Source organism: Triticum urartu, chromosome 2A (assembly GCF_056163025.1).
Source record: "Triticum urartu cultivar PI428250 chromosome 2A, HENAU_Tu73, whole genome shotgun sequence".
Classification (NCBI taxonomy): domain Eukaryota; kingdom Viridiplantae; phylum Streptophyta; class Magnoliopsida; order Poales; family Poaceae; genus Triticum; species Triticum urartu.
Genome location: NC_141874.1, coordinates 716,154,042 through 716,166,243, shown reverse-complemented (window position 1 = coordinate 716,166,243; position 12,202 = coordinate 716,154,042). Strand labels below are relative to the sequence as shown.

The 12,202-nt window shown below is 47.8% G+C and overlaps 1 protein-coding gene, 1 long non-coding RNA gene and 2 pseudogenes across 2 annotated transcripts; 3 read left to right on the top strand and 1 right to left on the bottom strand.

The window, feature by feature from the left end:
- Window positions 1-1,891: 1,891 nt before the first annotated feature.
- Window positions 1,892-2,497, top strand: LOC147987070 (uncharacterized). Its single transcript, XR_015615268.1, has 3 exons — window positions 1,892-2,024; window positions 2,135-2,311; window positions 2,398-2,497. It is a non-coding gene; the product is annotated as an uncharacterized LOC147987070 (long non-coding RNA).
- A 1,525-nt stretch (window positions 2,498-4,022) lies between these two features.
- On the bottom strand, window positions 4,023-5,427 carry LOC125538087 (hydroxycinnamoyltransferase 4-like; annotated as a pseudogene).
- An 845-nt stretch (window positions 5,428-6,272) lies between these two features.
- LOC147987069 (uncharacterized) lies at window positions 6,273-7,316 on the top strand. The gene is made up of 5 exons (XM_087542264.1): window positions 6,273-6,416; window positions 6,491-6,556; window positions 6,704-6,775; window positions 6,860-7,032; window positions 7,310-7,316. Exons 1-5 carry the CDS (start codon window positions 6,273-6,275, stop codon window positions 7,314-7,316), a joined length of 462 nt encoding a protein of 153 aa, XP_087398390.1.
- Window positions 7,317-7,329: 13 nt separating this feature from the next.
- On the top strand, window positions 7,330-9,044 carry LOC147987068 (protein FAR1-RELATED SEQUENCE 5-like; annotated as a pseudogene).
- Window positions 9,045-12,202: the final 3,158 nt, after the last annotated feature.

Genomic DNA, 12,202 nt, shown 5'->3' with positions numbered 1-12,202 from the left:
TTAATGGGCTGCCACTTCGAGTGCACGTGTGCGACTGGATGTTTAACACTCACAACGGGCGATACACATCATTGGCAGGATAAATTCCATCTGTCGCTCATTGGCACCGAATGTGCGCAATGTCTGGAGACTGTTAGTGGCCGGCTGAACTTCCAAGAGTGGCATTGGCGGTTTAAGGAAAGTTTTAGAAGGTTCTCATCCTTTTTTTTTGCTTCCCCTTCTTTTATGATGTTGCCCCTATTTGTTTTTTGTTTCTAATTTACTTTTTTATTTCTTTCTTGTTCTTTATTATTGTTATGTCTTTTTTTCATTTGTATTTTCTTTTAATAACAAATTTTAACAATATTGGAAAACAAATCAGAATTTTTCTAAACTGTGTGCATATTTAAGAAATGTGCACACATTTTTAAATGTTAAAAATTCCCAAACAATAAATTCAAAATAGATATCGAATGTTCGCATTTAAAAAAAATTGATAGAAAAATTGAAGAAATCCTAAAAATATTTTAAAACTCAATAGAAAATTTAAATTCATAAACAATTTTGAATTTATGAACAGTTTGAAATTATGTGGGAAATTTTAAATTTTTGTGAGATTTTTAAAAATTAATTACTTTACAAATTTTTTGATTTTAACCTTTTCTAACACAGTTGTTTCTTTTGTAGTGCCAATACGTGCCGGCCAGTGGTGGGCGCTATGTGTGATAGGTTTACTCTTTGACACAACATCACATAAGAGCTCTCTAGTGGCAGACCTAGCAAGCTATCGAAACCTGGCAAAATGGAGGGCCATGGCCCATGAGAGGCGGGCTTGGGACAATGCCCAAGGAGTGCATATGAGGTCTGCAACCATGAAGCCCCGGCAAAGGCCTGGGTAGGCTGGATGTGGGTCGGCCGGTGGATAGTAGGTGTAGTCCACCAAAGTTGCGTTTGTTCAAGAATCCACGGGAAAAAACTAGGCGGTTTTTAGAATTATAGCCGGGTCTAGTCCACAATCTTGTGGGAAGTCATAGATCTAATTTGGGAGCTTAGGATGCTAGGTTTTTAGGATTTTAGCTATTGTTAGCCACCATATACTTTGTAATCTCTCTTGACGATAATAATAATAAAATCGACATAGGTAGGGGATGGGGCTATTAGCTAGCTTGTGTAAATCTAGTTTTTGTGTTTACTTCTTCGCTTCAAGATGGTCTATCGGCGGGATCCTTGTAGGCGAGTTTCGTGCATCGACAATATTGCAACCATTATGGACGATAATCATTATTACTTGAGCAAAAGAGGAATGTAGCCGAAGAACTTGGCCATGGTGCTTTGCAGAAGATAACAACAATAATGCATGTGATCGTATATGGTGTCCTAGCTGACGCCGTCAACGAATCTTTTGTATTATTATGAAAGGCGCATTATGTTGTGTTTGATTTTGTATTTCCAGGAAACATAGATTTCAAATGTTGTTGAATTGTGTGTGGTTGGAACATAAAACTTTGAATAAATAAGATTTGAAGATGGGGTTGAAATGGTGTTGTATGCACAAAGGGTGGGAAATAGCAAAAAGAAATTTAATGGGAGTATAATAGTAAGAAGAAGTTTAGTAGTACGAGGTAACCTGTTGAGAAAAGTATGTTTTTCGTCCCTCAAGTTCCCAAAAAGTGCAGACTTCGTCCTTTAACTTTTTTTGGTCTACTTTTGGTCCCTCAAGTTTCAAAACCGGTCAAGATTCATCCGAATTCCGGTTTCGCTAGAAAACAGGACACGTGGCGTGGTATTCTCTCTCCCCTCACTTGCCACGTCCAACCCGCCGTTGGGTCAAACAGACAGCCCGCGCGACGCTGTCTTCACTCTCCACCTCACGCTCTTCTCTTCCTCTTCTCTCTCTCCGTCCCGACCTCACCGTCGCCTTGCCCGGCGTCGTCGCCTTGCTCGCTGCCAGCGCCTTGTTCCCCTTCGCTGCCGGCGCCATGCGAACTCGCGAGGAGATCCTTGGGTGAATGAGTGAGGACAGAAGCAGTTGTGCTCCTACACAGGTAAGTGCCAATTTGTGATCTAGGGTTAGGGATTTGGGGATTTAGGGTTCTTCCTTGGTGATTGAGGGACTAAGGGGAGGTGCTGTTGGGTGTTGTTTGTCGTTGAATAGGTCTATATGCCTGAGGAACTGATATCCGGCAAAGTGCCACTCGCAATCGAAGATCCAGAGTTTTGCGGCATTGAAACGGAGAGCAATTTTAGTTGTTTTTGTGGACTTTTGCCGGTGAGAAAGGTTGCTTATGAAGGTGTGAACACTGGCAGAAGGTTCATTTGTTGCATGCGGGAGGTGAATTTAGTTGTCGCATTCATTTCTTTCTACCAAATCTGCATGGTAATGTTCAGATGAACTGATGCAATTTATTTGAATTTTAGGATGAACAAGCATGCGATTTTCTGATGTGGTATGATCCTGAATGGCCTGCACCAGCGCAGAGATCTATGAATGCACTTTATGCAGATAAGTTGAAGGCTGAAGATTGTAAGATGGAATTGGAGCTCATGTTCACCGATAAGATATCTGACATTGGAGCTCATGTTCACCGATAAGATGATATCCAACAGCAGTTGCATCCTCTCCAACATTTTCCCTTGAACCTACTGTTGCATCTGTAATGAACACTTCATCTAAAATGTCAATGTTGCCAGCCCTGAGTTTCTTCTTGTACTCTACATAGTCAGCATTGATCTTTCTTGCTTCTTCATCATCCTCAGATGCTGACTCATCATCAGGTATATAATCACTGTCCTCTTCATCAGACTCTCCATCTTGTGCATCAGTATTCCCATCTAACCTGGGCACTTGTTCTTCTGGCATAACTACACTTAAAAGGGTGAACTGTTCCTCTTCCTCTCCAGCAGAGCATGTTGTTGCAACTGTTTCTTCCCCATCAGCAGAAGCATGCTTCTCAACATACACATCTGCAACTCCTCCATCACAAACAAACTCAGCCATCTTAAGAACAGTGTTGTCATCATGCAGAAAAACAAGTCCATCATTCATCTCTTTTCCTGGAACTAACCAATAAAACTGACATTGTATCCCCTCCACATCAGTGCAATGATCTCTTAAATGCCCCAAAAGCTCGGGCAAAGAAAGCTTATCTCTGTCAATGTCTGACATAGCTTCACTGCCTCCCAAATACATCATGTGGTTCCCATTCTTCACAAATTCTCCATTATAATGGAACATGACATGAATTAAATCCAGAAGATCCATTACTCCCTACAATAGATGGACACAAATTTCAGATTCGGCTACAACCTAAGTGGATGGCATCTACCTACGAATCCTAAACAATATACGCAAAAAAAACATACCTGAAGGTCTGCCGGTGGTCGCTGTCCTGATAGTTCTCGTCGTCGCCGGTGTATACTGGATCGGCGCTGCCGCAACCGCAACACTACACCCGCCTGCGCCGCCGCGTAGATCTGCGCCTAGGTATACTGCATCGGCGCCGCCGTAGCTTTTCTCAAGGACGCTGCCGTCCCTGGCTCCAACGCCAATGCCGACCACCACGCCAAATCGGGATCCGCCGCCGCAAAGCCTAGGGTTTGGGAGAGAGGTCACAGAGGAAAGGGAAAGGGGGAGAGAGTGAAGACGGCGTCGCGCGGGCTGTCTGTTTGACCCAGCGGCGGGTCGGACGTGGCAAGTGAGGGGAGAGAGAATACCACGCCACGTGTCCTGTTTTCTAGCGAAACCGGAATTCGGACAAAACTTGACCGGTTTTGAAACTTGAGGGACCAAAAGTAGACCAAAAAAAGTTGAAGGACGAAGTCTGCATTTTTTGGGAACTTGAGGGACGAAAAACATACTTTTCTCTAACCTGTTTAATAGTTTCACCTTATATGGAAAAATCAAGTAAAGTGTGCATGCATGGGAAGCAAAATATTCGTGCAACTCTTACAGATTGTTCGAGGGATAAAATACTCCGTCAACATATTTTGTCAGTGAAATATGTTCACCTCGTCAACAAAATCCATGCATGCATGATGCATGGTCACAGCCTAGCATGCACACCGGCAAGAACTTGGCGTTCAGCAACTGCGAGCCCGAACTTGCTGAGAGTCGCCGGCTCCAAAGATATGAGCAGGCGCGCGCTGCCATCGCCGCCGCCAGACAAGAGGTACACCCAGCCGCCGCGTACAGCCTCCGCCCTCGTCATCACCCGCGGCTTCCCCCATCCGAAGTCGGCGTCGTACATGGGCAGGTGGTACCAGCTGTTCATCCGCAGCTCCGTCTCCGGCAGGTTCCCCCTCTGCTCCGTCTGCCCGTCCTTCTCCGCCACCTCGAAGTAGTCCACGGCGGACCTCAGCAGCTCATCGTCGAGCCGCTCCGTCGCGGATCTCACCCGGCTGGCCGGCTGGCGACGGAGGCCAGCGTCTCCGACACGACGTCCTTCACCGCGGCGGTGGCGAACACGTTGACGACCCCGTTTCCGAAGGCTACTGCACAGTGTTATCGTTCACAGATCGTGCAGTTTGTGTCGTGTGTAAAGCCATTCCGTTTCCGAAGTAGCGGGCCGGCAGCGGCGGCGTGAGGCGGTGCCTGATGTCCACGGGGAAGTTGATGCGCGTGGTCGCTTTCGGGTGCAGCTCCCGGGCGACGCATGCGCACTGCCAAACTAGGGCGCTCACGGCGCAGAACGTGCTAGCGCCGCCGCACAGGCGCTTAAGGGCGTGCACCTGGTCCTTGGAGATGGTGAAGACCTGGGTTGCGACGGCGCCGGACGGCTCGTGCTGGGGTAGCCTGCTGCAGAACGTGGGGATGGTCTCGGGGTGGATGACGGCCGGGGACCGCGCGCGGAGGAGGCCGCGGTCGTGGCACGGGAGCTCTACCGCCGCTCTCTCGCCGTCCCTGCAGTAGCCTGCCCACGTCCGGATGAAATGGAAGATGCTGGGACCGTCCGCCGCGGCGTGGTGCGTCGCCGTCCCCAGTACCACACCGCCGCACCTCAAGAAGGTCACCTGTAAGGCCAGTATAACGGACGACGGCTGAACGGGAGGACAGAACAGCCTCCGTATCTCCGGCGACGGCTTGTGGTCGCTGAAGTCGTCGAAGGTGCGGTCGGAGTGAGCCACGACGAAGAGGGCGCCCTCCCCGTTGCAGTCGATCTCGAACCGGCCATCGGAATCCACGCCGAGGCGGCCGGCGAGAGGGTAGAAGGGCACCAGCGCCTTGGCCAGGGACTCCTTGACCCTGGCCACGTCGAAGAAGCCGTCCCCGGCGGCGGCGACGTCACCGGCGCTGTAGAAGTGGACGAGCGGGGTGTGGCCTCTGCTGGCCAGCACCAGGTCCAGCGCCGAGAGCCACAGCCGTTTCCGCGGCGTCGCGCCGCTCGGCGTGACGAAGCAGGATTCGACCACTCGCAGCACTGATCCAGAATTCGCAATGTAGGAGTACATGTTTCCTTTTGGTCTCGGACACGGAGCCCTGCTCCAGTGCTCCCCCCTAACCTAATTTCGGAGGGATATTTTTGTCCCCGTGAATTTGTTTTTTTCCTGGCCTGCCCTAGTCTAAATCCAAGCCCTGTCAAGCCCTATATAATCCAGACCGTATACGTACAGTACCCTGGTCCGAAAAAAACATCACACGACCCCACGTCCACGTAAGACCTGCCGAATCCAATCATTCACGCGAGCAGCTCCATCAATCTCGCGAGCATTGACGCAGCTCCATAAGTCACGTACTAGATCTCCACCGGCGGCTATCTCGTCGCCGGCGATCTCGTCGGACAGCGGGCGCGACAACGTCGTGAATCTCCAACGATCGCACACAGGTACCGCATCCCGCGTCCCCCCTCTAGTCTCGCTCGCGGCAACATCGAACGAACTGCCGCCGCGCCAGTGGCAATGGTTAACCTAGCGGAGCGGGTAACCTAGCTACCCGGCGGCGCATGCGATCGTGGATCTTATTCCGGTAGTGCTGCTCCTCGTGATCTGGGTTCACGTAGCGTCGGTTGCCGTCGGCTGTGCGCACCACCAGTATCGTTATTTGATGTGGCGGCTAACCTAGGTATCCGGCGGCAGAGGTAATCACAGATCTAGCTAGGTTTTGAGATCGTGCAGTTCCTCGCGATTGAAAGTGATCACGACGGGTGCCGTAGCCATCTTCCTTGATAAGTTTGGCAGATCTGAACGGCCTCGGTTGCGGTTGTTTACATAACATCCGTGATCGTGTGCTATGTGTTTTATATTTCATCATTGATAATGTTTGCACACGTGATGATACATAATATTGGTTGTAGGAAATGGCGGACGAGGAGTTAACTGATATCATGGTAGACATGGAGTTTGGAGAACTGATGAAAGACTGGATAGAAGATTGGTCAGATGATGAAAATTCAGATCGTGAAGATCGGTCAGAGAATGGGAACGAATGGGACGATCTTAATGTGAGTGGCATTGTCATGTTGTAATTTTTTGGTGGCATCCGACAACATTAAATCTTTGTGTTGAAAATTTATAGATCGATGAGCTTGATGATGATCAGGAAAACAACTCGGAGCTCTCGAATAAAGATTACATTAGTCAGGTACGTAAGTGGAAAATTTTGTTGGCATGCAAATTGAATTTCTTCTGGAATATTATATGATAAGTAATTATGTATTTGTGTTGTATTTTTCAGTTCATTTCCTAATGTCATAATGCGTACGACTATTACGGTGAATCCGACGCGGAGACAGGCCTTAACGACAAATCATTAGATGCACCTGATTCTGGGGAGTCCGAGTCGTCGGTCATCATGAGTGAGGTATGTGTGTAATCAATGTTCTATGGAAGTAAGTAATGTTAAACCATAGAGATCTGTTTTCATGGCTGTGGTTTGATTGTGTAGGTGACACAAGATGATGGTGCAAAGAATGTCCAAGATACTGCCAGTGCAGATGATAAGAGGGATATGTTCATGCAGATAATGGAAATGACTTTTACGTCTCACGATGCTGCGTATGATTTCTACAACAGCTATGCTAGAGATAATGGTTTCAGCATTAGAAAGAATAAGGTCAGGTATAGCAAAACAGAGTCACGTCATATGCGTTATAGGCGGTTAGCAAGTTGCTAACCGAGGAAGGACACAGCCGTAGGCCCAGAGCCGAGACATGCTGCTTTTGCGAAGCGCACCTGACTGTCAAGCTTGACCAAAAGCGTGGGGTTTGGTATGTTGAAAGTTTTGAGGACAAGCATAGCCATATGTTGGCAGGACCGGACAAGGTACCTTTTCTTTGGTCCCACAGAAAAATCAAAGAGTACCAGAAGCATGAGATAATGTCCATGGGAGCTGCAGGGATTAGAATTCACGACATGATGGATTGCTTCATCAGCAAGCATGTATGGTACGGCAGTGTTGGTTTTACCAGGCGTGAAATATACAACCTTTGCGCCAAGGAGAAGAGGAAGCTGCTTTCAAAAGGTGATGCTGCCACAGCCATAGGCATCATGGCCAGTAGGAAACAGAGGGATCCTAGCTTCTTTTTCGAGTACAGGCTAGATAAGGAAGGACATTTGAATAGGATGTTCTGGTGCGACTCCCAGTCTCGTCATGACTATGAGGACTTCGGCGACGTGCTTGTATTTGATAGCACGTACAAGATGAACCGCTATGGTATGCCATTCATACCTTTTGTTGGTCTTAACAATCACCGGAAGACCACTGTTTTTGGTTGTGCCATAGTTTCGGACGAGACCGAGGAGACATACGTGTGGCTTCTGCAGACTTTTTTGAGGTCCATGTGTCAAAAGATGCCTAAGAGTGTTATCACAGACGCCGACGCTGCGATGATCAAGGCAATTCGCGAAGGCTTGCCAGACGTGTGGCACCGTATATGTACGTGGCACATAGAGAAAAATATGAAGATTCACCTCAGTCACAAGTCCTTGAAGGAGTTCCGAACTCTTCTGTACTACAGCACGTCCACGGCAACGTTTGAGGAGAGATGGCACGCATTTTCCAAAAAATGGCAGTCGGAAAAAACTGTAACATGGTTGAGGCGGATGTATAAGAAGAGGAGACTGTGGGCCGCGGCATTCTAACAGAGGGGTTTTGGCTTGGCATGAAAAGCAACCAGCGGAGTGAAAGCCTGAACTCATGCCTTCACCTCCACCTAGACGGTGAAATGACCCTGGTGGATATGATTTTGCACTATGAGAACGCCGTTGTGCGTATCCGTGAAAACGAGGCGTGAGATGACTGCACGGCCTCACAGAGTTTACCAGTGCCAGTCACTAGCTCGAGGGAACTTGAGATAGCTGCTTCTCACGTCTTCACTCTAGCAAACTTCTATATGTTGCAGGATGATCTTAGAAAAATTGACGGCATGGAGATTGTAGAAATTAAGCTGGGAGACGGATCACAGCAGTACATCGTGGCCTGGAAGAATAACCGAAAGCGCCGTTTTTGGGTGGAGTATACACCAGTAAATTCCGCAGAAACTATAAGGTGCAGCTGCAGAAGAATGATTCGAAAGGGTCTACCTTGCAAGCACATATTCCATGTACTGAAGCACTTGAACATATCTGAAATACCAAAGTGTTTAGTTCTTATTCGGTTCACGAAAGAAGCAAGGTTGGGACTGCCCGCGAGGTGCACAAGCGATCTGTTGGGATTTGGTTAGACTGGGGCCGGGGAAAGAATGAAATATAGCCAGGTCAGTGTGTTAGCGTCTGAAGCTATGCATGCGGCATGCAAACACCCTGCTTTGTGGGATCAGTTACAGGAGAGTTTGAAGGCTGTGATAGCTAAGAGTCATGAGTATGATCTGCTACAGGAAAATTTGTTGAAGCAAACAAATGACATCAGTAAGTGTGCAGTTGAATATGTGGACGATGGTGAAGGCAACATGATTGAGGTTAAAAATCCTATGAAAGTGTCAAGCAAAGGTGCAACAAAGGCAGATGAGAGCCGCCCTGTCTCGAAAAATGGTAGACCACTCTCTTTTGATGAGTTGAAAACCCGGTGCGGCACTTGCAAATTGGTAGGACACACTAGACGTAGCAAGAAATGCAAACTAAATCAGAAGTAAGTGTTTGTATGCATTGTGGATTATTAAAGTTTGTATCATTCATTAACTTAGCTTGTCTTCTATCAGGTGCAGAAAAGTGGAGAAGGAACAAGAGTAGAACACTTGCTTCAATTATTTACTGTGTTAATCGGCCGGCTCATACTTTGGCTAAGGTAGTTGTAGGCGCTTGTGTTTCTTTGGTTTGGAGGCTTTGGCCCCCTGATTGTATCCTTAGTGTATTAGCAGACGAGATCTCAGTTTTTGTTTAAATAAAGTAAGATGTTTCCCTGTAAAAAAATCAAAAAAAATTCTTTACTGTGTAATGACCGGGGCGGGAGGTAGAAAGAATATATTTGTACATTTCCCCTGCCCACGTCCTAAATGCCATTAAATAAGTAACTGTACCACTCTCCTCCCCACCACACACTCACCCACCTCCCACGGGCGCCGGTTCGAACTCCCCTCTTATCCCCACCTACAGTAGATCGAGAATACCCTCGCCGGCGACCGCTGCAGCCTCCTCCATGGAGAGAAGCCTCGGCTGGCAGAGAGCGACGATGGACCTCGCCGGCGATGACGAGGGGTGGCGCGCGTAGTTGACGGAGGTGTGCGGCTGGTTCCCCAGCACGGAGATGTTGGTCAACCACGTGCTTGGCCTCGTCAAAGTCCTCACCGACGCTGAGAGGAAGCGCGCCTTCCCCTACGGCCGCGGCGTCCCGTCGGCTGTCCTACTCATGTGGGCAATGCGAGAGGCCACGCTGAGCGACTCCCCTATTCAGCGCGCAAGGTGGTGGATGTACCGCTCCACCACCATGACGATGCGGCCAGATTCAGCATGTGTCGCGTAGAGGGCGGACCGCGTCGACGTCGAGCTCGCTGTCCCTGCGCCCGTCAGCCCGGACTACCAGGTCCACCATGTGTCGAAGCCAGTGCTGTCGTTGGGCTCTGACGTCGTGGAGGACGATGTGGAGGAGGTACTGGTCATCCCTGATGACCATGAGGAGGGCGAGGAGGACGCTGTGCAGATGGTAGCGCCGGTCGCCGTCGAGGGTGGCAAGACAATGCCCATCGACGTCGAGCTCCTTCCCCTCCTCCCTGACATAGTGAAGGTGGAAGAAGAGGAGGTGGCGCAGGATCAGGTGGCGCAGCTGTCCAACACAACGGTGGTCAAGAAGAAGGCTTCTCCGCGTGTGGTGCACCGCTCACGCCGCCTCAAATTTCTGAAGAAGTGAAGATGGGCACAGTTGCTGAAGGAGGAGGAAGCTGCTGGTTATCTTAAGTTAGGTATGCTGTTATATGTTTCAGCATATAAGTTAACATTATTTTGGGTTTGATGTTGGTTAGGTATGCTTTTATATGTAAGCATATAAGTTATGCAATCGGTACGGTTTGATCGGGTTCTTTGTGGCTGAAGAACTGAATATCTACTGCTCACCCTAAGTGCCAAGTTCAGTTAAATTTCTGATTATTGAATATGTATTGTTGCTTTGCTTCAGTGTTGCATGGAAGCTGCTAGATGTTGCTCCTATGTTGCAACAAGACAATGAACTAGTCTGCTACATAAATCAGTAGTGTTGCTAGGTGATGTGCCCATGTGCATCACATACCAAATATAGAACATGCCAAAAGTGCATTGTCTGTCAAATACAGGACATGCCAAAAGTGCATTGTCTGCCAAATATAGAACATGCCAAAAGTGCAATGTCTACCAATCATGATGGCCCCATGTTATTTATGCTGCAATCTCTGTTACACTTTGCCCATAAACTGAATAGCAAATAATTCAGCATTATTTCATCATGTCAATTACAGTGATGTCAATAACTTTATGAACAATCTACTTGCTAACTATGACAGCAATCATAATGGCAAGCAGGCCAAGATACAGAAGACCTCCAAATCCTAAAATCCTATCCCTATAGAGCAATATCTCCTTGTGCATCTTAACCATTGCCCTCTTTTCTTTCTCATTCCTTTTAACTTCAGCTTCATATTCTGTAATCTTAGTCTCCAGTTTCTTGTTCTTCATGGCCAGATACTTAATGACTGACTTTGCTTTGCTATCCCACTCCCCATCAACCTATTCAACATACTCAGAAGTGATATCATCCTAAATAAACCATGAGCAATTCAAGTCATTTTATAATTGAACTTGTCGCTGCAAGCATTAAACACTGAACTTTTTTGCAGCTTGACCGCAATAGCGGTACTAGTTTGAAGATCATGCTCAGTAGACTAACCTGAAACACACATCCACCGAGTGCGTTGCCAAAATTGTCTGCATCTATGCAGACACGGCCACTAGGAGTTTCCTGATGACCACATAGATGGAGCTTGTCATGGCCACAGGTGATGAATTATGGGCGATAATGTTGGGATGTAAAGAACAACGGTAAAGAACTTACCTTTTTGCCACCAAAGTGTAGCACTGAAGAAACCCTAGCCGTGGGTTCTCCCGGCCCGCCGCTGCCCACGAAACCCCCGTCCCCTGTTCCACTAGATCCGCCGCCGCTGCCTCCTGTGCCACTGAATCCGCCCCACCTGCTTGCAGGACCCAGGGTTCGACCTAACTTGCGGTCGCCACCGCTCTTCTCGCCGCAGCCGCCGCCGCCCGACGCCCAGCTGGCTGTCATGCTTTCGCCGTCGAGATTTGGAGGCGCAAATAGAGAGGGAGGGCTAGGGATTTGGAAAGGGAAATGAGAAAAGGGGAAAGATCGATGTGAACCTGGCAAAATGGGCTGGTGTAGCGCTGCCGGGAAGATAGCCCGCCTGTGGGGCCCCTCACGTGGTTAGATGGGCCGTGCCTGGCATTGTGGTGAGTACAGAAAAAGTTAATTATACATATAATAAAAAAACGACAGGTTTGTAAAACAAACTAGAAAAACATGATGCCTGATAACACGCGATAGAGCCAACGAGCTGACATGACTAATTTTGATGAGTGTAATGTTACATTTTGGCTCGATATATTTACTTATCTACCATGACTACTTTTCATAATAATGTGATGAGGGGGAATTACTAGGAGATTATGCAAGATGATGACATGCAGATAGCTAAGGCAGAATGCTAAGCTTGGTAGAGTTTTAAAAAAAAGTTAAGATTGTGAAAATTTGAATATGAAACTTACAAGAGCAGTTGAAGAGAAAAATAGACTGTTATAAAAAATTGGAGAAGGA

Excerpts from the sequence above, each read along its gene's own strand:
- LOC147987069 (XM_087542264.1), top strand. The coding sequence starts at position 6,273 with ATGGCGGACGAGGAGTTAACTGATATCATGGTAGACATGGAGTTTGGA. Across the intron at positions 6,417-6,490 it reads ACGAATGGGACGATCTTAAT|ATCGATGAGCTTGATGATGA; the intron begins GTGAGTGGCATT and ends GAAAATTTATAG. Across the intron at positions 6,776-6,859 it reads CGTCGGTCATCATGAGTGAG|GTGACACAAGATGATGGTGC; the intron begins GTATGTGTGTAA and ends TTGATTGTGTAG.